Source organism: Triplophysa rosa, linkage group LG20, assembly GCF_024868665.1.
Source record: "Triplophysa rosa linkage group LG20, Trosa_1v2, whole genome shotgun sequence".
Classification (NCBI taxonomy): Eukaryota; Metazoa; Chordata; class Actinopteri; order Cypriniformes; family Nemacheilidae; genus Triplophysa; species Triplophysa rosa.
Window position 1 is genome coordinate 15938115 of NC_079909.1, and position 27380 is coordinate 15965494.

General features: G+C 40.2%; 1 protein-coding gene across 3 annotated transcripts in view; it reads left to right on the top strand.

Moving 5' to 3' along the window:
- diaph3 (diaphanous-related formin 3) overlaps positions 1 to 27380 on the top strand; it is a 261201-nt gene that overhangs the window by 200752 nt on the left and 33069 nt on the right. For 2 of the 3 annotated variants that reach the window (XM_057362480.1, XM_057362481.1), the window contains 2 exons: positions 4073 to 4168; positions 6518 to 6580. In XM_057362480.1, the coding sequence (XP_057218463.1) occupies positions 4073 to 4168; positions 6518 to 6580 (159 nt within the window). The remainder of the gene's footprint in view (positions 1 to 4072; positions 4169 to 6517; positions 6581 to 27380) is intronic. The other variant, XM_057362482.1, reaches the window with a different exon arrangement.

Genomic DNA, 27380 nt, shown 5'->3' on the forward strand with positions numbered 1-27380 from the left:
ACACTTTTGACTTCAGTATAGGGGGAAATTCTCACTATTAACTAGTTGTTATTAGCATGCCTGTTATTGGCATATTGGCTGTTTATTACTTATAAAGCACATAGTCTGCATGACCATACTCTACATCCCTAATCCTACCCAATACCTAAACCTAATAACTACCTTACTAACTATTAATATTCAAGTAATTAAGAGTGTATTGGGGACTTATTATAAGTCATAGTTAATGGTTAGTTAATAGCGAGAATTGCCCCCTATACTGAAGTGTGACCATTATGCTTAGAATTAAATACAAATATAACTATATATAATAAAAATAATAAAAAATAAAAAACACTGTCCCTTTCTTCTCTGAGAGTCATGTGTGTTCCATACATTACCAATGCAGCCTCTTTGCCTGTAAATTGGGTTCAGGCTTCATGTAATTAGTCCGATGTGATTGAGAAGTAGATGGCGTGTATGTGGGTGGACTGAAGAGTACACCCCTACACACAAATGCACTCGGACATTCATCTGCCTTGCCATGATTACATCTCCCCCACTCAATACCAGATTACTAATCATTATGTTTTCCCCCTTGACCATATGAATCATTCTTCTCCTGTTTTTCGCTTCCACAAATTCCCCACTGACCCTCAGCAGTGCAGAGTTACCTGCTAGCAGAGCACCTTTGTCTTTTCACACCTGTCCGTGAGCACCTGTCTGTCTTTCTGCAAGCGGCTGCTTTCTGAACGGTTGCCGTGACGGCAGCTGTAGTAGTCCTGGGCCCTGTGGGTGAGCTGGATGGTGTTGGAACACTGAGATAAGTGATTGACATTCACGCCTCATTTTCTCGTGGTCAGGTTGCCATTCAGTGGCAGCCGCTTCCTCTCGCTCGCTCGCTGGTGTTCAGCGGTGAAAAATAATCCCTTCGTCCACCGTTAATTTAGAATGATGCTTTTGTCAGAGGAGAGATGAGGGAGATAGGGTTTGTGAATGCATACAGTTACAGGGAAAGTTGAAATCTCTATTTATTTAATGGGAATGTTTTTTGGAATCATGCGATTTATTTTTATATACAGTGGCTATATGACAAATCCTAGAATGAAATTTTGTCATTTGCTTTTTTTTAGCCTTTCTAAGACACCCAAAACTATAGACCGAAGTTGTCACACTTTATTTTAAGGTCAATATTTTTGCCTCCATAAACTCCTAATTTGTTGCTTATTAATAATTAGGAAGGTAGTTGTTATGTTTAGGTATTGGGTAGTGCTGTTCAGTTACCAACTTTCCTCAAAATATCTTCTTTTGTCTTATGTGTGAGAAAGGAAGTCATACAGGTTTGAAATGACAAGAGGGTGGACTTTTGGGTGAACTATCACTTTAAATTATATTTAAACTACTCAACACTTATTGATTCATTGCAGAGGTGTACCGGAAGTTAACTTTGGGCCATGCAACATTTGTTTATGTTCTTGCTGTTGAAACCATCTATTGTCTATACTTGCTATTATGGAATTTACAGTGTCCAAATCTAAATAATGAAGTTAGTGTATAACTCGTTTCTCACTGTTTGGAATGAACAACCACAAATCAGTACCCTGGCATTATAGTGGTACATGTATTGGCAAGAACTACTCACATTTTCTTAAATCAAGTTATTTTTTAGCACAGAATAGTTTTTATTTATGTAAATACTCTGTACCTGAGTTGTGGAAGCTCTTCGATGAATACAATTGTCCTAATGAGGACACGCTTGCCTTATAATTGCTCTTTACTGGGGAATCACTAAAATTAATACCACAATTTCTATATCAAAAAACTCCCACGGTTAAGCATTCATGGTGTGAATTTGAATTACAGCTGTGAAAATCAATGAAGAGCAAATTTGAAATGAATGCATCAATTATAGAAACTACGTCTAACTTTGAACATAACTCTTGAATAAAGTCTTTGGATGTCTCACTGGGCACTGTTGGTTCCTTTCTCAGGAAGCAAAAGCTGTTTCAAACACTGCTTAGAAAGGGTCGTTCCTCAAGATTTTCTGCACAAACAAGCAGGAAAAAAGCTAGAGAGAGGCCAAAATAAACTACTTTGAAGGGCCTACATAGGTCAGTAGCTGTCAATGGACTGACGGTGGACCAGTCAACGTACAGTATCAAGTCCCACCGGCTAGTCGAGGAGTCACACAAAGGAGTGTATTTTTCAAAAAGAACCATGCTACAGCAAATCTTGAGTTTGCCAAATAAGTAACCCAGCTGCAGTGGACTGTAGGATTGTGTGCTCCGTGAAGCCCAACATAGAGCCATTTTTAGCCAAAATGAGGAGAATCGATGATGCGCAAAACAGAGAAATGCTGTAATATATTCTGCCACAAGGAAGGACATATTTTTCCAAAAAGAGGATCAAATTAATATTGAAGTAACTCTGGAAATGTCCTATTATGATCCGGGCACTATTTGAAAGGTTCAACTTGTCCAACTAACTGAAAGTAGTGCCAAAGAATACTGCCAGAACTGTGAAGCCAGTACATGCTCACAGCAGAAGACTTACAGCTGTCATTTCTGCAAACTGAGCTCTACAAATTATTACAATGAGGCATTGGAATACTTGTGCAAATAGCAAGTTTGGTGTTACTAAGTCCTTAGAAACGTTGTATTGGAGAATGTAAATAGTAAAGTAATATTTGTTTTTACTGTATTTTTAGTTTTGCAAGGCACTTTATTTTTGTTGGTAAGTGGTTGGTCTCTAACTTTACATGTGCACACACACTTTTTTCAGACTCGCACCCTCTTTATGTCTAATTGAAGCTTGGCTTGTAAAGGTCAACAATTCTTGGCTTTCTCTCTGCTGATAGTTTTCATTGTTGCCCACTAGAGAGAGAGAAATACTGACAGCGGTCTGTACAAAAGAACTATACATATCCTCACAATTCTCTTTTTCTCGCTCGCTCTCTCTTTATCCTTCCTTTAGTCAGACAATAGCTGCTGATTGAAAATAGTTTCACTAAATTATCAGCGTATATGACGGAGTCTGCCTGGCTTCTTACAGAGGGCAACACACTGATGACAATGACACAATCTCAAAGCAGCTTTGAATAGCCCCCTTTATAAAACCCATCTAATTGTGCGTGTGTGTGTGTGTTTGCTTAGACATTTAAGAAAAAGAGGCTGGGAGAAAGATCTCTTCTATTAATAGCCCAGTGAAATCAGCAGTGCTGGCCCAGAGAAGATCCAGATTAAGGTTTAATTGTGAGTCCGCCAAGACAACAGGTTTTTTTAGCCTGTTGCTACAAAAGGTGGAAGGGTAGTTTTGCAGTGTAAGCAAGCACGCTTGCATGCTTTTGATTTGTTGCGTGTATGTGTGTGCCTGTTGTGTCAGTGTGAAGATTAATAATGAGGTTACAGTGTCAGGGCCTGTAATACTTGCCCATGCTCTCCCATCCACGGTTTCCAACATACAAGCTTTTTCTCATTCAAACCTTTTCCTGTAAACCTGCTGAAAACCACACTTGCCTGCCAACCTGATTTATTCTCTGTCATTGTGTTCGTGTGCGTGCAGGCTTACACTTGTGAGGTCCAAACAAACATGCCTAAAACCGACTTGTGAATCCATTTGAAGTGGTCCTCACTGTTTCAGATCATCAGCATATTAAATCTCCTATGGCATTTATAAGATATCTTTAAGATTGTGAAAATGTATTTATTTATATGTACACTTGTTTGTGATAGTGAATGGTTTATCTGCATCACTTCGACTGTGTGTTCCTCGTGTCTCTGGTATCATTCGTGTGAGAGCCAGTGACCTGGGGTTAACAGCCTCAACCATTCAGCTGTTTTTATGACCGGCCCTCCAAAGGCTACGTACGGTAGTGGATTTGTTTAGGGGCGCACAGGAGATGTATAGAGGAGTTAAGGGCCTGTCTGCCTCTCAAATTGTCCGAATCTACGCCGTGATATACTGCCCACAGAACGCACCTGTAATCTTTTCAACGTTCTTGCAGAGACCCTTAAGGCCGGTTATAGTGACGCTGTAGAGGAATAACCCCTCTGCATCCTAATGTTTCCTCTTGTTTGTTCTTTCTTTCCTGTAGAGAACGATGAGACCGGTGTGATGGATTGTCTGCTAGAGGCACTGCAGTCTGGAGCCGCTTTCAGGGACCGCCGAAAAAGAGCACCTAGACCCCGAGGTGAGTCTCCACTCACATCCCTTCATCATTTCAGATATAAGCTTTTACCTTCATTTCTTTACCTTTCTCGAGTCTGTGCTTTCTTCATTCTTTCTCATGGCATCGGTGTCTTTGCTTTTTGCCTGTTTGTTTGTTCAACCTTACACTTGGGTGAATCACACAAAACCTGGAAAAGTAGTAAAGTTTTAGTTATAAACTTGAATATTTTTGTCTGTAATCAAAAGAAAAAATGGTTGTTTTGCATAAAGAAAACAAAGTCTATTTTTCTTTATTAGAATTATCTTTGGACAGTTCTTGATTCTGATTGGCCATTTACAATGTTCTCTTTCTAGTACACTAAGAGGTGAGACGTTTTTAACAGTCTCTATGTTTTGAGGTTCACCCAGCTGAGTGCTGGTTGAGTGAGAGAGCAGTTTTAGTATTTGCTGACTGCTGAGCGTCTACTGTCAGCTTGGCCAGTCCTTCAGACTGATGGGAGAGTATATCAGTACAATCTGGCCACAAGCACTCAGAGCCTTACTCACAAACATACTCAATACCAACAGAGGCGTATGTTTTGGTTCTTCTTTTCCCACAGTGTCAAAGAGTTCCCATATAGTCTTTGCTGTGCACCAGAGGTCGCGTTAACCGAAAATTCTCCGTCATTGACAGATTTTTTTTACAAGTGATGGAAAAACCTGAAAGCCGTCCGTCATTTCGACAAATTACAACAAGGGCAATCTGTAACTCCCCGTATGTCATTTCGCTTCATTAGAGCGTGATCATTGGCTATAACCCCTGCCCTGAACACGATCGCGAAGGGACGTGTGTTTTCCATTCATTAGCTTACTAACAATGCCTGGTCTGTTTTGGAAAACGGCAAAATGCATGCACGGTCAGCGGAGACTCGCGGTGCAGATGCATCTGTCACAGACCCCGCATCCCGTGCACGCAAACACACAAAGGCGCCCAGTGCCATGTTTATAGAGTTTTTTCCTCAAACACTAGAAATGCAACTAGGGTCTTTTTGGACAAACATTAGCTTTCAGTGAGTGGGAAAATGTCTGTCTCGGCGTCTTCTCTGCTCAGTGAGCTGCAGAAGCAGCACATTCATGACCAAACCGCAGCTTACTTTTGAGTGAGTGAGTAACATTACAAAACACCATTTACCAGCACCTGTCAGTTACTGACTGGACATATGAACATGAACATTTGTCTGTAATTATTATTTAATGTCTGACAACAGAAAGATTAAATATATCAATGAACATAAACAATAACGGCTTCATTGAGTTGTTTTAAAATACAGCAAGTTCCGAGAGTAAACGCAAGTACTGCGTGATGACGTCACAAACATGCTAATTACCACGACGTGTAATAATAGATTATGACGGATTTTTTCAAAATGACGTATAGCGCAACCTCTGCTGTGCACTCTTTGGTTGCTGCTTTTCCTTTATATTCTGTTCCAAGTCTTCTATTTCAAGTTTCTTATTTTTTCCTTTTTATTGCAGTTTTAGTTACATCCCATAACATGACTTTGTGTACGAGTAAAGTGGAGACTTTTATGACGAATGAATTTGCTGTATAGACCACTTTGTAAGATTCAAACACTGGTCTAGAAGCACTTCCGATTTCACTTTTTATTTATGTAATATTAATTAAATATAAAAATAATATTCATTAAGATTATAGTCTTACATGTATAATAAAATGTTACAGATATTTGTCTAGCATTTTGATTCTGTAATAATAGTTCTATTGGTTGTAGTTTGTTCAAACATTTGTGTAAAGCTAAAAAACGGAATAAGGAAGTTCTGGATCAGCGTTGTTTATATGTGGTTTTAGAATACTTACTTACTTGTATTCTTTCTTTCCACATTTTAGAAAAATAGAACTTTTGAATGCCAGTGTCTATATAGCAATACATTTATATTGATCTATCATTGTTCAGTATTAACAGTCTGAAACAGAAATACAGGGTTAAAAGTCAGCTGATCTTAAATCAATTTTCAAACCAGGAAAATCGGCACGGAATCAACCCCCCACTATCCTTGCATATCCGCGTCCTCTCGCATTACAGCAGCTGATGGAGTGTAATGCAGCTGACCACCTTCAATAGAAATCATTATGCTGTCTGGAGAGCCCAACAATATGAACGGTCCAATCAGAACGGCCTGTTAAACGCTGCAAGAAACCTGAGCCATTCTTTAAAGTGTAGCTTGTCTCTCTGGACACAATGGAAAAGAAATCCAGTGTAAAAGATGAACTTGTGCATCGCACGTTTTTGTGTGTGTGTCTGCTTGTATATGTGTTGTGTGTGTGTGTGCAGCTCTCACTCTTGTCTTGTCCCATATCCCAATTCTGCAGATCAACCAACTCAGCGGCTCAGCATGAGTCCACACAGACCTGTACTGAAAGACTACAACCATGGTAAAATCAGAATTTACAACGACTGAGGGAATGAAAGCATTTCTCTCCACTTCTTGCTTGCCTCGTCTCACTTCTCAATTAATCGCATCATTATCATTCACTAACCCTGATGATCTGCTTTGGATGAATGTCTGTGTTGCCCTATATCAATCTTACATTGCTCTCTATATTGATTTTTATTTGCTTCCTAATATACAGTAATGGTCTTTCGTAGGTCCAGATCCAGCCAATTGCTTTTTTAAATGACTCATAATTGAGCTTCTGTTTTTACCAAAATGCTGGTGCTTGTCTGTGTCCGTCTTCTCCAGGAGATTTACAAACATATGAACCTACATTATGTTGCCATAATGTGACATAAAGTAACTGACACCTGATATAGCTTTTAACTGACACCGTGTCTACACTTGTTCTAATGGGATTGTTGCATTGTGCCGCGCCGCATCCAGTGTGGACAAAATGTAAAATTATAATGGGTTCTAATGAATTCTTTTGTCACATCGTACCGCGTCTTGTATAGACACGGTGTGACGCCTGATATAACTTTAATATTTAAATAAAGTAATGACTGTAAATACATTTACTTCATTTCTGACCAGAAATCTATACCTAAAGAAAAACAGTTTGTTTTGAAGTACAGTAGTTATCTAATGCAGACAAGAAGAACCATTTAAAGGAACAGTTCACCCAAAAAGGAAATTTCGTTACAAGAATGCTTGTAACCAAACAGTTCTTGGCAACCATTTACTACCATAAAACAATTTTTTGTTCAGTTGAGCACAAAAGAATGTAGGAATCCAAACAGTTCTGATGCTCTTCTGACTACCATTATAATTTTGATGACCATTTTTTGGGGGGGGTTTATTTTTCCTTTTTTGATGTGAGCAGACAGGTTGATTTGCCAACATCACCAGCATCCTGTCTGTGTGAAAGGGGTAAGAAAGACCACGTTTTGTATTCGCTATACCTGAATGGCTAATTTCCCTTACCTGTCCATTGCATGACTCAGTCTCTTCTATTTGCTTTTAAGTTGTTCTCTGTGTTCTTGCAGCCAACCGTGCTGCTTACAGCTCTTAAATGATGTCTGCTTGTGATTGGATGGTTTATGTAAGTGTCAGAGTCAACAGGGTCATAATCAATGTCATGCGCCCACTACCGTTACCGCCAGGTGTTAATGTGTCATCCAGGATCTCACTGTGTGCCGTGAATGCCACATCTCCAGCCAAACCGCACAAATGCCCAGAATCAGTGGGAACGTTTTTGCTGAAGAAGCTATTTCACTTAATGTCGTCTGTTGACATGACTCTTTTGTTTTTTCACGTTCTCACAGATAGGCCCGGTCACAAAATTGCAACATGTTGCGCTCTATTGAGACTTCCGTTCTGCAACTACATGTCAAGAATTATTTTAGCGATTCCTTGGTTTTTTTTCTGTAATGAATGGGTTCAGCTTTTGTCAGCTTGCGCGTTGTCATGGAAAACACAGCATATGAGTCTCACTTTGATTTATCTAGCTCTTATGTCAGATTTTCATTCTACAAGATTTTACACAACGTTGTTATACTGTCGAAAACGATGTTTGCCTTGAGATGTCCCCGTTTTACCTCTCAGCGGCTGCAAACATCAAGATCCAATAAATCAGAGTTCAGTTTCCCACTCTTGTGTTCATTGCTGATCTTACCCTTAATATGCATCAGCAACGTAAGATAAACAGACACGGCTGTCTTGTCAAAGGTTGCTTCATAATCGTTATCAAGGCACTTAAAAAATTAAGCTGTAACCCCATTAGCTGTTATTGGTTTTAATAGGAATCCCTGCAAGCATACAGGAATACAATTACTTCAAGATCTCCTCCCACGCCCACCCAGAGCACTGATAAAGTCTGCTCTCAGCTCCCACTGGTGTTCTCTTACGACTTATCTCAAATTAGATTGGAGTGCGGAGAAAAGATAGAGCGAACAGACAGAAAAGAGACTGAGCGAGCGAGGAAAAAGAGAGACAGATTTGTAGAATAGAGCGCGATCCATCATAAGTGAGACTGCCGCAGCTAATATTTAACTCCCCTCATATGGCTCTCAGCAAAAAGTAATGAAGGACACAGGGCATTCTGGGATATCAAGTGTGGCGCCCTCCCTCCCACGCTCCTCTGAGGCAGTGGAAGGGAAGTGGGAGTCTAGCCATGGGGCAGGCCACTGCTGCCCTTGCCCCGGTGTTTTCATCCCTGCCTGGGCTGACTAATAGAGCCCTGGGCTTGTGTATGTTCACGCAGGCCTCTGCAGTCGGGCAAACGCCACAGTTGACCAGGCTAATTAGTTCTCATCTAACACCAGGCTTCAGTCTCATTCATCTTCATTTTAACTGTGCCATCTGCTTTTTAAATACAACTAGTCAGTGTCTTGTGTTATGCACACAGAGCGCGTGGAGTGAGTTCAGAGGTGCTTGTGAACGGCTAGTTGTTGAGGAGTTCTTTGTATAGTTTTGTTGTATATTCATGTTATCAGCCTTCTTATAGATAGGCTAGAATAGATAGCTTCTGGTAAACATGAACTCTCCAACCTATATTACTTTCTAACCTGATGTTCTTGAGTTTAGCAGGGTATTTAAAGAGTAAAGTCGGACCAGACTTTTTTGGAAATTGATTGCGTCATGAAAAGCATGTTCCATACCATAATGGAGCCCGATCTGAATGCCGGTCTGCTGTAGTTTTCAAAGAAATGCTCCCCTACTGTAACTCCACTTACAGTCCATATTTGAGAAGGCTTTTTGACCGTGACCTGGAGGCTGAATGTCAAGCTCACCTTTAACACCATCTTGACATACCCTAATAGTAATGCTTCTTTTTTACTGTAAAATTGTGTCATTATTTGCAAATGCTCTAACCTTTATCAACCATCGATGAGACTTTTGAAGGGCTGCATTACCTACAGAAATAACCTAAAACAATTCCGAATTACTTTTTTTCTGTTAGGAAAGTAAATTGTGTCAATTTGGATTTCATGTTTACTTGGGCTTGTTTTACTCAGGTTTGTCGATCTCTGAAGATTTGTTTGAAATGTTACACTACTTTTGTGGTAGCATTTAAAAATAATACTGTGACTAAAGAGCTTACTCGTATGGGTGGATTCATTATACAAACCTTACAATTGGTGGTGATGGTCTAATACATTTGTATATAGTATATAGGCAACTGCAATGTCAGTGTATTTCTGAGTGGTTTCAAGCACGTAAAAATCTCTTTGTCAGTATAATGAGTGCAGATTGACAGTATAATGAGTGCAGTGGGAAAAGACCAGTGGCCGAGAAACTGAACATGTGCTCCCAGCATGTCAGCCTCCTTCGTGTCGCCTCTGCCTTTCCATAGTGTAAATACCCCTCAGTAATTGATCTCCAGGGCTTTAGTGTTTCACACTTCAGCGGAGCAGGAAAGCGAATTAAAATCAGACTCATCTGCAAAAGGAGACACTGTAATTAACCACAAAAAGTGAACCGGTCAGGCCGTTTGTGTTTGTGGGGTGAATGTCCCCATTGTTGGCGTGTATGGAATATGCCTCTCTGTGTCTGTCAGACTTGTCCGACACAGGCTGAAGCAATAATAGTCGATAGTGCATTTTCCTGCAAGGCTTATGGGAACGAGAAGGCCTATATTCCCTTTACACAAACGGATGGATAGTCAGTTTAAGAGCTCTGGCGTGTGTAATCTATCGAGATTCAGGTCGTTGTGCTTTTGGCCGCCTATTTGTCTGTTCCTCTCAGCCAGTCGCGAGTATAAATGTTGGGGTCAAAACACACACTCACAAATTCTTACATCGTTACTTTTGTGGACTACTTACAGACCCAAAAACTGTGCTGTGGTCAAGATTGAGGGGTAAAAGCTCTCACACGGTCCCTCTCTAACTTTAGGAGCCTCTAAGGAACCTCTCTTGCATCACTCCCCCTTTTTCTCCGTCTTCATCTAAGCTTGAGGCAACACTTAAAGCTTTTAAGTGTGACCGTAACCCTCCACCTGTCTTTTTCCTCTGGATGAAGATAAAGATGCTTTATGACTTGAGTGACCAGGGTTAGGATAAGACCTTCAACAGAAAGAGATAGAGTGAATGGATTGAGGGAGCGGCCTGGCTCTTAAGGGGGCTTGAGCTTCAGAAATGATGGATTGATTGTGTTTGACCGCATGGAGTGCTTTGAGTCCACATTGAAATAGGTTTAAGAAACCCAGTTGTAGCTTTCCAGGTCACTCTTGCCTTCGCTGCCCATCACAAGTGCCCTATTGTGCTGATAAAGTATGTTAGAGAAGAAACCATGTGCTTTAACCTTCGGTCTTTGATAGAGACAGAAAACTCTTAGCGTTTAGGCTCTACCCACTGATTAATATTCCACCCAGCAATGATCATGTAACATATTTCTGAATTAGAGCTTGAAATTGATTTTATAGCTGGCTGGGAAAGGTCACTCCACGCTTGGTAAATGGAGCCAGTGGAAGGTTTGCAGTGCTAAAGGTTTTATGGAAGCACTTGATGGACAAGATTGATTTTATGCATAATCTTGGACGTCTGTTAATTGGGACCCATTGGTTCATTGGTGTCATGTACCTTGGGGACGTTCCCCCAATGTTTTTTGCTTAGGTAGGTTTTGTCCCAAACCATTTTTAAAGCAGTTCTTTGTTTACAGCAGGGATGTACAGTATTTAATACATATATGAATGTTTATAGGTATGGGTTAAGAATTTCGAGGGTGAATGTGACCCAGTCTGTGAAAATCTGGCTTAAGTGTCAACATCTAATTATGAGGTCGTCAAAGTTTGATTTCAGACATCAATTTGACTAGATTTCCACATGACTGTACTATTATAGATATGAAGCTTATATTTTCTAAGATCGAATTGCACAATCCGTCAAGCACTTCCATCTAGCGCGTGTTTACATAGACAAATGATGGTAAAGTAGCGCCTCAGAATAAATGCGTTCTCTGTGTCAATGCCCGGCCTGTCACTGTACACGCACACACTCACAGCCCAAACTGTGTTCAGTAATAACAAACGCTAAAACCACAACAAAACAGGCACTCGCACAAATGCTCCCAAACATGGTAAATTTCGGGAGCATATGCTACCATTGTGGCCGAAGTGATCAACGAGCCCTGTCAGCGCCAGGGTTCGATCAAGCGCAGAGAGTTGAAAAGTTCAACGTGGAAGAGAGCGCTCTGCTCATTATAGCACTTTTTTACTGTCCAATCACAGTGCAGCAGTGACGGGACAAATACCACACCAACCAATCGACGCATTGTACTTGTACAGCTGCATGTCTTTATATAATGCATCATAGCTCCTCGTCTTAAATGCTGCCAAATGCACCTGCTGTTTTCAGCTGCGTAAAAATGATTGCCAATCCCGCTGAATTTTTTTCCTGTCCCATCCCAATCCCGCGATTAATAGTGATTTTGAAATGTTTGAAACTATACGTTTATATTTTGTTTTTGCGATTGTAACTTGTTTTCCGGCTGCATTGAGTCCAATTATCTAGAGCCCTGATCTGCGTGTAGTGGGAAAACGTGGAAGGAATCATGAAAGCGGAATTCTACTATTTAAATATGTCATCTGCTTGTTCTGCGTGTGTACGAGTGGATGAGTTGCACATGTTACAAGTGTGACAGTCGTGTATTTCTCTGTATCTCACTATACGAGGACATGAATGCATGAACTTCATCCACAGAGTTGTTTTAAGTTTATTTTACAAGCGTTTCACTGTTTGAGTGAAGCTACCATCAAACACACTGAAACTCAAGCGTCTTCTCGACGACCCGCCAAAATAAGTCTCATTTACTTGTAGTAAATTTATAAACTTTGTAAACACTAGTGGTGTAACTGTTCTCGGCAAAAAATTTAACCGCACGGTTCTCCACCAACGGTTCGGTTGGACCGCGGCTCATCTTAAATCTGACGACGCATTTATAATATGGTTTGTTAAAAATTATAATGCGTAAAACAGACAAAGTTCAGCTAATGTATGTTTGTCGATGGATACACATTTAATACCTACAACAAATCAAATAACGTAGACAAATTTCAATAGGATTGACGTATGCCGTAATATGACCAGTCATTTATGCTGTCATCACCCGAGTGTTGTGAGCGCGCCAATTTAAACATTTAAGTGCAAGATGATGCAGAAGAAAACTCGCTTGCGCGCTGTGAGAAGATCCGAAGCGCGCATAAGGAAAATCTCAGACATGGCGCAAATATTGAGTTGTCTTTGAAGCGCTTAAACGGACAAATTCACACATGAAGTAGGTCAACATGCCCATCTTGTCGAGTATCTTAACAAACATAGTGGGTTATGTCTTAAGTGAACGGAAGAAACGGACGAAAAACAACGCATGTGTACAGTATCAGTGTACTGGATCTGTTTCATTCCTCTTAAAGCGACAGTAGCATATTCCTGCTGTCTGTTAAAAGTCAAGGAAATCACTCACTGCTTGTGACTCAATAGCTTCTGTAACTTCAATTATGATTCATCTTTATTTCATTTGTACATATGCAATGTTATGTTTTATTTGATTACTTTAATCCATTTCTACCTTAAAATAAGATACTGTATATATACCTTTTATTTTCTGCTTTGCTCTGTTGTTTTATTGGTGCTGTTACTTGTAGCTTGATTATTTGTTCTTATTTTTATTTGTCAGTAGTCCCTTTTCCCTGAACATAGTACAAACCCAACCGAACTGAAACCGTGACCCTAAAACCGTGACACAAACCAAACCGTGAGTAATTTGAACCCTTACACCCCTAGTAAACACTATAGTATACTTCAATATTTACTGTAGTAAGGTTAAATAATACTATAGTACCCAAGAATTTCACAATTACTATATTATTTAATTACTATTTTAGTAATTTTTATGGACAAAGGTATTTACTGTTGTATAGGAAAACATTGAAAATACAGAACTCGGAACAATTTAAAAACGAATTTGGGATAAACTAAAAATGTTATGGCCCTAATTTGTCCATCTGTATGTAACATTAATGTCCTTTTTCATTTACATGCCTATTTATGTAATGAACTGCACTACTTGTGCTATAGCTATTTGGCCTGTGCTACAAAACTTTAAATCTGTGTAGCACCAGTGCTATGTGCAAAAAAAGTTAACGTACAATTCATGCTCTGTGGATGGTCTGTCTGAGAGCACAGAGCATGAATTGTACTCTGATAAATCATATTTATATAATTTATAACATAAATGTATATTCTTTATATTACTTGACATTTGCCTTGTAAGCATAACTATCCTCAAGGGAAAGGCATTGCTAAAAGTACACTAGTCATCTGATCAGTTAACAAACCGTGTGATATTATTAGCGTATATGTTCGAACAGTACTTAATGTCTGTTTAACCTGATAAATATTAATGGGCCTTCACCGTGTCATATCACAACCAGCATGACTGCCCTTTCTGCATTTTAGCGATGCCCATTAGCGTAATCCCATTTGAACTTCTAAGGACATTGAAATGATATATGAAATATAATGAATTGCTAAATCATAGATTGAATTGTTTTTCTTAAAAGGCTTAAGCCAAGAGACCGTAAATTACAATTTCGCCCCTTATAATCCAGTTATACAATTCTAACCACATTATAACCCTTTCAGGACACACACAAAAATAAATGTCTCGAATGATTTTATTTTAGGCAATGTGTCTATTATGAAATCCTTTTTATAGCATCAAATGGCTTATACTCTGTCAGGCTCTACTGGAGAGCCACACTGCTGATGTAGAGAAAATTTGCTTCAGGCAAGAGGTTTAGTGATATATTCTGTTTCTCTCTCTCTCTCTCTCTCTCTCTCTATCACTCGAGAGCCCACTGTACAGGGGAGGAGAGAAATAAAGTATAAGAATGAAAACAGAAATAATATAAAACTTATCCCAGTATGTTCTTGATTTGTGACATTTATCACTTTCAGATACAGAGCGGTTCTAAAGAAACAGACTTGTTCCGAGAGCCTGCAAGCTGTTGCAACACAGCCAAAACAGATCTTGTGATATATTGTGGCATTTAGTAAACCGTACATACATTAAGAAATGCATACATTATCAGCTCTTTTAATCATGTGTTGACAGTTACTACAAGGACGCAGCTGAGTTGTCAGACTGTGCGCATTTAATTTCTAGCTTCAGAAAAAGGTCCCTTACTTTGCATTGTTATCAAAAACGGCTACAACAAGTATCGTTGTGAAAGTGCATAAATAAGGCTTTGTTTTTTACACATCTCATTTCTTAAATGAATTTATCATGATGAATCAGGTCTGAGCAGCGCCTATCAATGCAGGATTTTATTTAAACCCCCCCCATCAAAGCAGTGAAGTGCTCCATAGACGTCTCATTTTTCCTTCTCTCTCCTTCTAATGTGACAGAAGCAAAGAAAGGGGGAGGAAAAGCAATATTTAATCAGTGAGCTGAAATAGAGAGAATTGCATTCCTCTCCGTCTTGCTCTCTAATTGATGCTACATGTCATTGTTCTAAAAGTTGGCCTGTCAGAACTCTTGATTTATCCGTGTTTTAGAGCAATGCATCATCTGCACCTCACATACGGGGCCTCTGCGTTTCATTAGAGTGAAAGATTAATTCAAGAAGAACCGTTGAGGCACATTGACTGAGTGCACGCACCCGCTCCTCGACTACTTTCGCGCGTTTCGGCATCTCGCAAATAGCGAAAATGTCATACGCAGTGAGATCAAATCTGATCCCATTAAACTCCTCAGGGCTGGACAAACACAGCGTGTCCTCTGTCAGCTCTCTACGCGCTCATCCATCTCTACAGAGCTGTTGTGCTGTTTTTCTGAACGCTGGCTGCATCTCTCCTGTAAATCAAAGCTGTTCTCTCCTCACAACATTCTTGTTGTTCATCTGTTTAAAACGAGTGTGCGAGGAGAGATTGTTCACCTTGCCTGCTGGAGATGTGAAGATTTGTGTGTTTTTGAGGGTGGAAGTGTTGTTTGTAAGCAGAGATGCTGAAGTTTCTCAAACCAGTGCGGTGTGCTGTGGAGTTATAGGCTAATGAAAGCTAGCAATGTTGAGAAGTTGAATACTAATGTGCATTGAAATGCTTGCAGAATGCAGTATGAGTGAAGCTGAGCACAGCTAAACAGGTTATGGAGGCTGTTGTTGGGGTCATTTTTTATATAGATGAATAAGGAAAAAAACAACTTTCTGTTATTCTAAACCTGTATGACTTTATTTTTTGTTGTTGGGAAGATGTTAGGCAGATTATTTATGTCGCTTTACAATTTCCATATAATAAAAATGATTATTCATGGTGATATCTGCCAATACCGATACAGAGTCTGATGATTATATCATTATTTCTAACTTTCTGTTATTAATTCATATAATGACTGTTAATATTGAAGATTACATTTCCTATATACAGAGCACAAATTCATTGTATTTTCCTGTCCTCTTTTGATTGCCAGGATGTATTGGCGCTGATAGCCAATAGTGTCAAAAATAGCTTTTATAGACAGATACTGATTATTGCCCGATATATCGGTGCGTCTATAGTTTACACCAAAAATGATGGATACCGTAATGGATTATGTGTCATATTCCATGTCTTCTATGCCAGATTTGAGTTTTTTAGTAAATAATTATTAACATTTTGTTGTACACAATAGAGCCAGTAAGATGCTTTAGGCCATGAACACACTTGATGTCTTTTTTGACAAGAAAAAGTTGACGAGCGCTTTTTTAGTAAAAAGAAAAGCTGGCAGCGTTTGTGCATATGGGATTCATATAGGAAGAGTAACGGAAGTCTATTTGAATTATAAACGGAGACCGTCTTTGCAAAAACCAACCACATATTTTAAAAACTACAGTACTAATTTCTCGCTAGAAACGCAATCGAAAGTTTTTACAAGTGAAAAATAAACTTTAATTCATATAAAAATATGTTCCAAGCAGCACTTCGGCCGCCATTTAATTTTTTAGAGAAGGATCCTGCTTTACCAATCACCTTCCTCATATGTTGTTATGGAAACGACAGGTCTCGCTACTCGCTTGTCATTGGTTAGCTGTGAAAAGGAGCTTGACGTAGGGCGTTTTTTTTCAGAAAACTTGAACTTTTTTCAACTTAAAAAGACGCCCTGAGCTGCAGAAAAAGACGCCGGCGCTGGCGTTTAAAAAAGCGCTCAGGATGTTTTTTACTCCATGGAATTATAATGTAAAACAGACGCTAGCAGCTTCGAAAAAGAAGTCAGGTCTGAACACGGCCTCAATCCTCAGTTTTTTACGTCTATGGCAAGGAAAAAGTATTACACGTTTGGAACAACACAAGGGTATGCACGAATTGACCAAATATTATTTTTTCTATTTTGAGGTAAACTATTTTTTAATCTTGGCCTACATTCTCTTTCTCTCTCTGACATTTTTTTACTCTCATGACAAACAGGAGAAAGAAATGGAAGCAGGTAGTGAGAGAGGGAAAGAGCCCTAATCAGCCTTCTGACAGAGGGCAGACTGAGCTCTGGGTGGCTGGCTAATCTCTGATTACTCTCCTTTCCTCCATACAAACCTCACAATGACCCAGCGTGTAATGCTGGATACACTGATAGGCCCTCCTCTGGACCCTAGCGTTCCAACCAGGAGAGACCGGACAGATAGAGAGGAGAGTACAGTCGCGCATAAGAAGAGATAGACACAGAGAATAACTTCTGGGGAATGGGTGTCAACTGGATTAGTGAGTAGGAAAAGAAAGAAAATAAGACAGATTTGGAGTGAAGAAAGAAACGACTTTCATATTATTCAGTGGAGTATAATGACTCAGATTTAGTTGTAGTAGTGAAATGAGGGTGAGAATTAATAAAGACTTGGGTGAGTCAGCATGGCTGCAGTAAATAACAGGATTTAGATGCGAGATCTCCATTGGGTGGTACATGGTGGGTGCCATCTTTCTCTTTATTAAAACAGATGATGAACATACCTCTCAACCGCTGAAATTTATTCTGTGGGTGTGCAGGTATATAATGTAGTATAAATACAGTCACACATACAGTACAGGTATACCATTTATATCACATATTTTTGCTCATTAGATGTACTGTACTGACTTTTAGTATAGTAGTGATGTTTGCATATTTCAGACGACTCTCTGTCTTTCACACAGGCTAGTCTCGCTCTTGTTACTTTAAAAGGATTGGTCAGGAGCTTTAGGTTTGGTCTGCAATCCAAACACGTCATTTTTAGATTAAAAGAGAGAGAGAGAGAGAGAATAATAAAAATTAGAGGGGTGGGTGAATGCTGTTGTATGGGTTTTTCAGTTAATTGAATTTTATACTCCCCTTATCTCAGAGCCGCATACAGACCTACCCCTCCCATAACCGCTCAACACAAGATATCTCTCTCCCTGCCTCGGCATGAGGGAGGGACGGCTGGCATGCTTCCATCCGTATTAAACAAACCTCCACACGCCCTATGCTGTGAATTCGCCTCATGATTCTCGAACCCGGACCCCATACACACCTGCCATCTTTGTGTATCATCCAAAGGAACGTATGGAAGTATAAATTACAAGAAAGCGATGCAGTGTTACACAAAGCACTCGCTAAAAGAAGAGAACACGTCAGGGTGAAAGGAAGTCTGAAGCGCTTTTGATTTGTTTAGGCAAATAACACTTGATTTGATTTGCTGAAGCGGATGAGAAGGTACTAATCATGACCCTTGTTTAATTATCCATTCAATCCTCTCTCTCTTTCTCTCTCTCACGCACTCTTTTCCTCCATTTTCCTCAGTAACAGAAGAGATTGATCTGAGGTGGGCTATGCAGAGCGGGTGCTCTGTCTGGCGCACGTACCGTTGTAATGCCACAGAGGTTGCCATAGCAACAGAGTGGCCGACCGGATTGGTTGCGCGAGAGACACATGTTGAATGCTGAACGAGGCTGTTTGTGCCATCGGTTTGCATCGGGGAGAGGGGAGCAAAAGAGGGTGGGGATGGTTTCTGCGGTGTTACCAGCGCTGGAGTACGAATGTTGAATTTAAGCTCAAGCTCTACGGGAGGGTAACGTAGTCAAATCCTCAGAAGCTTTTTATGACACGACTTCTGAAAATAATGAAAGCTTCCCTCAGCCTGACTGGCATCATCCTCAAACTCCTTTTCAAATCCAGACCATGACATCCCCAATCTGAGGCTTTTAGGGGATCCGCGTCTCATTGGCTTGCACAGTGTCCCCACCCTGCCTCCTCCTGTTGATCTACAGCCTGCGGGCGGAGCCTAGCGACATTTCGCTTTAGTGAAATTAGTCTTGGGGTGTCTGGTGGGTGGTTCACACCTCAGGCGTTTGCCCGTGGGGCAGATCCCCTCCCTTCAATGGGCTCTTAATACCATCTTCAACCCCTTGTTGTGGCCTGGGGGCTTAGTCCTAGTCGTGCTTGCCTAGAGAGGTTGAGATCATTAGGGCAGTGCGTGCTGTGATCACCTCCCTCTAAGGTATAAATTAGGCAGACCTGCCTCTCTGATCGGTTGAAAAGTGATCCCTGCCGGGACTGTTCCACTGCTAGACTTCATTAACATCATCTCATCAAATATCATGTATGGGGCAAACCTGCAGTGTGTTCCCAATGCTCAGCTGACAGGTGGAGGTACAGGTGGTATCCACAGAGTATTTGTAAAGTTTCATCTTGGTTTTATTTTCCATCACTCGCTCTGTCTTTAGATTCCTGTAAAGGAACTGTGTGGCATGAGTTCTAGCAGTCGTTGCTGTATATTCAGTTAGACACATTTGCAGTGACATGCTGCACAGCCTCTCACAGGAAGCATCAGATTGTAATTACATAGCTTGACGTTCCATTGTGTTGGTCTTGAGAGATTAACAAATCCATTTCATTTTCATCATTTGCTGTCTCGCTTTCTCTTTCTGTGTCACTCACTAGCTCTGTTCTGAATTATATTATTCTGCCTTGCCGTCTACTGCCTACATAGACAACTGCAGTGGAAATTCTGGGAGTTTTTTCAGACAGAGATTAACAATGTGATTGTCGATTTCTTTTTTTAGATTACACTACAACTTAAAAGGGACAGTTCACGCCCCCAAAAAATTCTGTCATCATTCCCTCACCTTCATGTTGTTGCAAACCTGTATAAATGTCTTTGTTCAAAATACAATAGAAGATTTTTTGAAGAAAGTGCGAAACGAAACAATTCTGGGGAAACCACCGACTACCAAAAAAGTGTTCTTTTCCTACTACAGAAGTCAATGGTGTACATTTAAAATGATTAAATGACAGAATTGTAATTTTTGGGTGACGTATCCTTTTAATTCTAGAATTGAATGTAAACATATTTTTAATTAACGTGTCTCACCATATATAAAATGGTAGGCAGTAGTCTGTCCTTCTCTTTTTTCAGTCCCCTTTAAAAGTCACACAATCTAAGCGCCGTGTGCTAGATGCAGGAGGACAGCACTTTTCACCCTTAACGCACAATGAGTTTTCCATTCATCTAATGAAGATAAAAGGCAATTACGTTGGTCTTCATTAACTTCCATTTTCATATTAAATTAGCCTTTTCTGAGAAATTGGGTTTGCGTATGTGTGTGCTTGTGCGCTTCTTTGTCATTAGCATTTTTGCATGTTGGTGTTTGTTTGGTCGATGGCTAATGAATGAGGAACCGCAGAAGTGAGACAGAGAAGGCTGTGTAAAATCTGCCTGAAGGAAACCACACGCGTTCTGCTTAAACAGTCATATTAGGCTTGTATTTCTCATATGCCAGCCACATCCCTGTTAATCTCTAGAATCTTAGCTCGGTTTGGCTTGAGAAAAACACTCATGAATTCACTGTCACACGAATGACTGTTTCCTCACACGGATTGTTTGTAAAATGTGGACAGGTGAATGTTATTTGCTGAAGTTTAGATTTATTTTATACTCACTGATGCACATGTATCCAGCTGTAACCTGCTGTGTGTGAAACGGGTTTAGTGCTGAAATACAGTATCATACCTGGTTTAATATTTATTAAATATTCATTTTAAGCCTTTTGGATTGTGTTTTAATGTTTAAAGGGATAGTTCACCCGAAAATGAAAATCTTTCATGAATTTTTCATTCTCTCGTTGTTCCAAACCTGTATAAATGTCTTTGTTTGGTTGAACACAGAGAAAGATATTCGAAAGAATGCTTGTCACCAAACAGATCTTGGCCACCATTTGATTACCATAGTAGGAAAAATAAAAATGTAGTCAAAGTGCCCCAGAACTGTTTCCTTTCCTACATTCTTTAAAATATCTTCTTTTGTTGTTCAACATAACAAAGAAATGTTCCTATTATGGTAGTCAATGGGGGCCAAGAACTGTTTGGTTACAAGCATTCTTCCAAATATCTTTCTCTGTGTTCATCAGAACAAAGGAATTTATACAGACTCGAGGATGAGTAAATGATGATTTTTTTCTTTTTGGGTGAACTATGCCTTAAAATCACTGTTTTGCCCAGGGCAAAACTTGCTGCTCATTTAGCACTGTTTAAGCTTTTCATTGGCCAAAACTTTTTTTTGGCATGTAATACAAAACTTTTTCATGTAATAACAGGGTGGTGCAGTGTTTTGTTTTAGTCTCTTTATTGTTGTGCATTCTCCTTTCTAACATTATTTTATCAATATTTAATAGCATCTTTTGCACCAATAGGATGGAGTTTTTTTTGGCCAAAGTCAATTTTTACAAAGAATTGATCAGTTGACCTCCACTGTGGTTTGAATTTTAAAGCGTAAATCAGCCACCTCACATGTGATTCCCAAACCTCCACACAGCTGAAAACTCTCCCTCCCTTAAAATCTCTGTCTCTCACGTACCCGTTTCCACCTCATCCCATCTTCTCAGGATTATCGCACCTTTAATGGCTGAAATCCGCTTTTGTTCGGGGAAGATGAGAGGATAGAGAATGAGGCATAGGGGAAAAGAGGAGAGAACAAGCGTTCCTGCATCTAATCCTCTAAATCTTGCCGCCACTGGTGCTGTAACGGGAGGAACAATAGTGAGAGGAGGGAGAAATGGGGGAGTAGTATTAGTGGAGGAGAGGGACACGTGTAACCTATCCATCAAAGGAAAGGTGTATCGTCCAGACAGGAGATGAAAATGTGATTTATCAGGATGGCGTGCAATTAGGCCTCTTCCTGCAGCGTGCTGGCATTTGCATGGGCGCAGGCGTGTTCATGCGTGTGTTTATAGTGATCGAGAGCCATTGTTTGCTGCTGAATATGTATTGATGTCTTGCTGACATTTGGCTGGGTTTTGCTTAGGTAGTTACATTTTCCAAATGGCCAGTTAGTCGAATTGATCGATTTCCTTTTCACAGTTCGAAAGATGTGTTGTTATTATTTTAATAATGCATTCTTCAGCTTTTTTCCAAATGAGAGCTAACCATTTTTAAGAAGCACCTAAAGAAGTCCAACTTCTACCGTCATCCACACAGACATTGATGCAGACAAGGACAAAGCAGCCCAACCCGGAGTCTTCGTCTTTAAAAGATAATTACCCGCCAGAGACAAGATGAAGAGCGTAAAAAATAGATCACGAAGACGGCGGCGTCTCTGATCACTTCACTCGCAGACCTGCACGTCAGAATTATCAAACGCGCAAATTCAACACCGGTGTTTTCATGTGCAAATTCCACTTTACACGTTGACAGTTTCGCTCTCCTCGATTTTCTCTCTTTATGTCCTCTACATTTGCCTTCCTCTTTTCCTTTATTAGCAACAAATGTAATGCCTCTAATCCTCTTAATTCTGCCGAAAGAAACCACACTGGAGGAAAAAACAATTGACGTCTGCTTTTGTGAGTCTAATAGTTCTTTTAAAGATGCAAGGAGAGAATAGTAAACAACAACAACGGCACAGCTGTTCTGAACTTGCTTTGAACAGAACGGCTGTCGTGCTGTGGGTCGGTCAATGGCAAACCGATTTAAAGACGTTGAGACAAAGAACACAATTACAGTATTGTTTGTCTCACACATATTTGTAGTCGACTGTTGTACATGCGCATCGTCTGAATCTCTAGTGTCTAGGAAGATTCAACAAATCAAATGTTGTTCAACATCCTGTTTTTGTCTACAATTTTCTTGTCTAAGTGGACACTTCTTCTTCTTGGCCAGTTTGAGCTGCAAATGCATCTGACCACCTGATCCAATTAGAGTACCAAAACTATCTGTCGTACAAATTGTGAATATATTCATGGCTGCAAGGCCCTGACTTTATTCCCTCCGTAGCGCACTCTCAGTGTTTCTCAGAGGGTTCCAGGGGAGCGGCAGATGCGTTTGTGCAGATGTTGCTCAGCCAGGTGTGTGTGTGGCTGAGGGGGACAGACAGGAGTGATGGATGCTGCTTGCTTTTCGGCCCGGTGCTTTCAACGACTACACACTGCGTGTAAGCCGGTGTGTGTTTGTAGTGTTTTTTTGACCCTTACATACTGTATCTCTCTCTCCCCACTCCATTACGTTTTGTGCCTGCTGTCGTCGTTCGACGCTTTCATGCAGCAGCTGATTAGTTCTGCATATCTGTAGAGAGAGATCTGGCCTTTACACTACAGGCTGCTCTCTTTATAGCCACTCTGAATGCCACAGCAGAGTCAGGGTGTCTGAAAGGTCACGTGCAGTAGTAGGATCTTTACCTAAGTGCCTTAGAAAATAGCTTACCAGATGAGTCGCGGGTCTCCCGATAAAGCATAATGTAATTTGTCAGCCTGTCAGAAATGGTTAGGCCACGGTACCCTGCGAGATGTCCGTATTAGCGGGACGGGATGAATGGGATGCAAGTTTGCGCTCTGTTGTGTTGGCTGGGTCAGTTTTAAAGTCAAACAGCATTCACAAGCCTTTTTACAATGGTAATATGTGTAAAGGAGGATATTCGATGAGACAAAAACACTTGGAAGTTGGTTGAAGCCGGTCTTTTGGACCAGAATGGAGCCGGATCGGAATGCCAGGACTTTCTCCCCTAATGAAACACCACTGTGGAGCGATTTCCAAGTTCACTTTTCCAGAGCATCTTACCATGTTTCGTTGGGTCAAGCTTTTGTTCTAACATTATTTAGCAGTGCTGTCAAAACGATTACTCGCGGTTAATCGATTCCAAAATAAATGTTTGTGTTTATATACGTAATATGTGTGATATGTAGATGTAAATGCACACACATACATGTAACAAATAGTTATATAAATATATATAATTGTATATTTAAATGTAATTTACATTGTGTATCCCTATAAATATACAAGGAGTTCATGTGCAAAAACTCGGTTTTCAATAATCATGTTTTTTTTTATTGTGCATTCTAAGTAATATCAATCAAATTGCAGTTGTGTTGTTTTGATTAAGTAAAAATAACTAAAAAAAAAACATTATAAAAATAATGATTTTTAAACTTTTGTTAAAAACTGAGTTATCTGTTTTTGCAAATAAACTCTTAACATCTAGTAACATCTATTACTCGTATTTTTTAAATATATACATGTATGTTTGTGCATTTAAATGCACAAACATTTATTTAGGAATTGATTAATTGATTTAACAGCACTATTATTTACCATTGTTGGGTAGCTCTTATCGTTATAAAATTAGCAATGAGTAATATTATATTAAATTGTATTAGATTGTAAGTTATTCATTTTTTTCAAGAAAGTTTTCATCATCTACAACAGAAAGCCTAAAAGACCAAAAGCCTGCTTAACCTAGGTGACATGATCCCAGATATAAAACTGTTTTAGACTGCAATTCATTAAATCTTCATTACATGGCAAGCATTTTTATTGGAAATAATTGTTTTTATTTTTATTGCGTTACGACTAGGAACGTGTGAAGGAAGTAGAAGTGGTTCTAAATTCCTTGTTTACTTTAAAGACGTAGGCAACCTGTAACAGAACCACGACACTACAGCATCCTGACCTACGCCTACATCAGGCACCTGCCAGCAAACACATCACCGCGTTCGCCTCGTGCGCTCGTGTTTGAGCAGAGGAAGAGGAGCAGGATGGAGAGAGAGAGAGATGTGAAGTGTAGAGTGATAGCAGATGGCTTAGATGACAGGCCTCTCTATCTCTCGTTTTCTCTCTCTCTGATGAAATTGTAGTTGATTTATGACAAATGTCAGTAAAAGCCTCTTCTGCTCTGTCGCTGTCAGTCAGCAGCCCAAGGTAAGCAGGTTCAGCCATCAATCACCTCACGTTTCCGTGGAGATACGTTATGCCTCCGATGGCTCCTGCCCACTTCCCCGCCAGGAACCCCAGTCGGCTCGGAAACGCTGAGACAAACAGGAAGTGACACGGATTCTCAGAGGCAATGGGCTGTTGACGGTAGCTAAGAGAAGGGGAGGGAGTGGGCGGACCGTCTGGGAATTAGATGAAATTGTTTTTTTTGTTTGATAAGTGTGTGGTGCAGCGATTGCGCTTGTATGTACATTCGAAAAATAGTGAGAGAGAGAGAGAAAGCGTGAAGGTGTTTCGTCCCTCTGTAGGGACTCGGCCAAGCAGGTGTTTTGTGGATCAGTAATGCCATGCTGATATATTTGGCTAAATGCGGTGACAGCTCCTCAGGGAGATACACGGTTTGTTCCTGCCAGCTACATCAACAGCCCTGTCAGTTACACCGTCTCACAGGTTACACTGTCATTCCTGCTCCACTCAGATATTATTATACCGCTGGTGTGTCTCACTGTCCTTCTGAAGGTTTGAAAACACCTGTTCTCTGGTTCAGGGTAAGGGTTAGATGTCCACGGCGACCTCGCTGACACAAACACGATCAGAGGAGCCGTCGGCCCAACGTCTGTCTTTCGTTGCCATGGCAGGGGGTAAATCGCTGTCCGTATCAGGGCAAAGGTCAGCTGTTGCTGGCAGTGTTTTTACAGTCAGGATTCACATGTTAGCGAGGGATGATTGGCCTCTTCTGCCTTTACTGTTACTCGCATCTTTGACCCGTGGTGCTGTTTTGTGTCCTTTCATTGATGTCATGGTAGTGGTTTTCTGATAGAAAGATGGCTAAGAGCTGTATAGACTTCCACCACTTCCAGCTTGTTTGTAACTTTTTCTCTATATTGTGTTGTGGTTCTCTGCGTTCACCGTGTTCAGGTTGTCCCTCATGTTTTGACTCACCTACTTTATCTCTCACACTGTTGTGAATGTGTCTTCATGGGTTCACTTATAGGTTTGTTTTTAGTGCTACAGTCAAGCGGTAACGTGAGTGAACAATTACAGCTCCTAATTGTGAAAGTTTTTATTTTCCGGAGACAAAGGTTTGCTAGCTGATAATTTGCCAGCGGGCCACCAAAGCAAAACAAGTGACCCAGACTGGAGATGGCGATGAACTCTCATTACAACCTAATCAAAGACAAATTAATTGGCTGCCCTTGTTGTGTTTTTCTCATTTAAAGCCTCAGTGAAGGATGGTATTTTAAACCCAGCCTGACGACAGTTTCATGGTAAATGCCGAGCACAGGACCTCATTGAGGACCTCTCGGCACCTCCAACCACGGCTGTTTTATTCAGTCCATTTCCCTTTTATTCGTTTCTTTATATGGCAACACTAAAAACGCATTCGTTGGGTGTGTTTCTTAATGGTTTTTTGTTTGATATGCTGCGGTGTGCGTTTGTGTGAGACAGAGGCCCCGGTGTGGTTAGTTAATGAGGGGCTCGGTGTGTTTAAGGGAATGGAGCATGTAGTGGGGTTAGGCCCTCATGTTTAAGATTGGGTGTGATGGGAGAGCTGAAATCATTCCCTGGACTCCTAGCGCACATTTTCTAATTGTAAGAGCTAATTTAGTGCTACCGGAAACCTCCCAAAGGAACCACACTCTCAACACACACTTGCATGAAACACACCATTAATGCTAAATTATAAGGCACATCACTATTCAAACTAGAAGTGATGTGTTTTATGATCATTTTTATGTTACAACAAATATGCATGATCTCTCCTTTGTATGTTTTTAAAAGTCAAGATGTCAAATCACCCTGCAGTCCCTTCTAATTGTGTTTTGTGTTATTTCTCACATGTGTCCTTTGAAATTGACCACACGTTTCTACTCACGGTCCTTTCAACATTTACTATGTTACTATTTTTTGCCATAAAATTATGTTTGTTTGTTTTAAAGCAGCTAAGGTTGCTGATTTCAGTGTCATTTGCTATGTGAGACACTTTTTTTTATCTTTGTGTACATTGTTCTTGTCCAGCGTAATGTCCATTACTTTCTTATATTGATCCATCTCTTCATATGCCCATCTAGTCAGGCATTCATGCATTCACCTGTAAAAATCAATTTTGTGATGATCTAAACCCTTCCTACCTTTTATCCTTCAATTTCTGTTTTGCGCTCATCCATGTTTTCTGTAATCTTGTTGGATGGAGTGTGGCGTAAAGGGCTAAGTGCTCCTCTATTACTCTGAGGTTTACCATTGTGAAACAAAGCAAATATCAACACCCACCATCTCTCTCTCTCTCTCTCAGCTATGTTTGGAATAGAATACTACCATACTCTTACTTTTTCTGCAGTATATTGTATGTATAGTATGAATTATGTAATGTACTACATTTGCCTAAATGTGCAGTATACAGTAGGAGAGCATACTAAAATATAGTACACTAGCACATTATGTACGTTTACATAATGTGCTTTATTTAGCATAATATTAAAACCTGGCCAACAATATAAGTAGTAAACTGGTATTCCATTCTGAACACATCTTTTCTTTCTTCATGCTAGACTTCAACAGGAGACCTGTAATCCCTTACCAGCTGTCTCTCTCTCCCAATTAACTACGGGATGGAGAACGAGAAC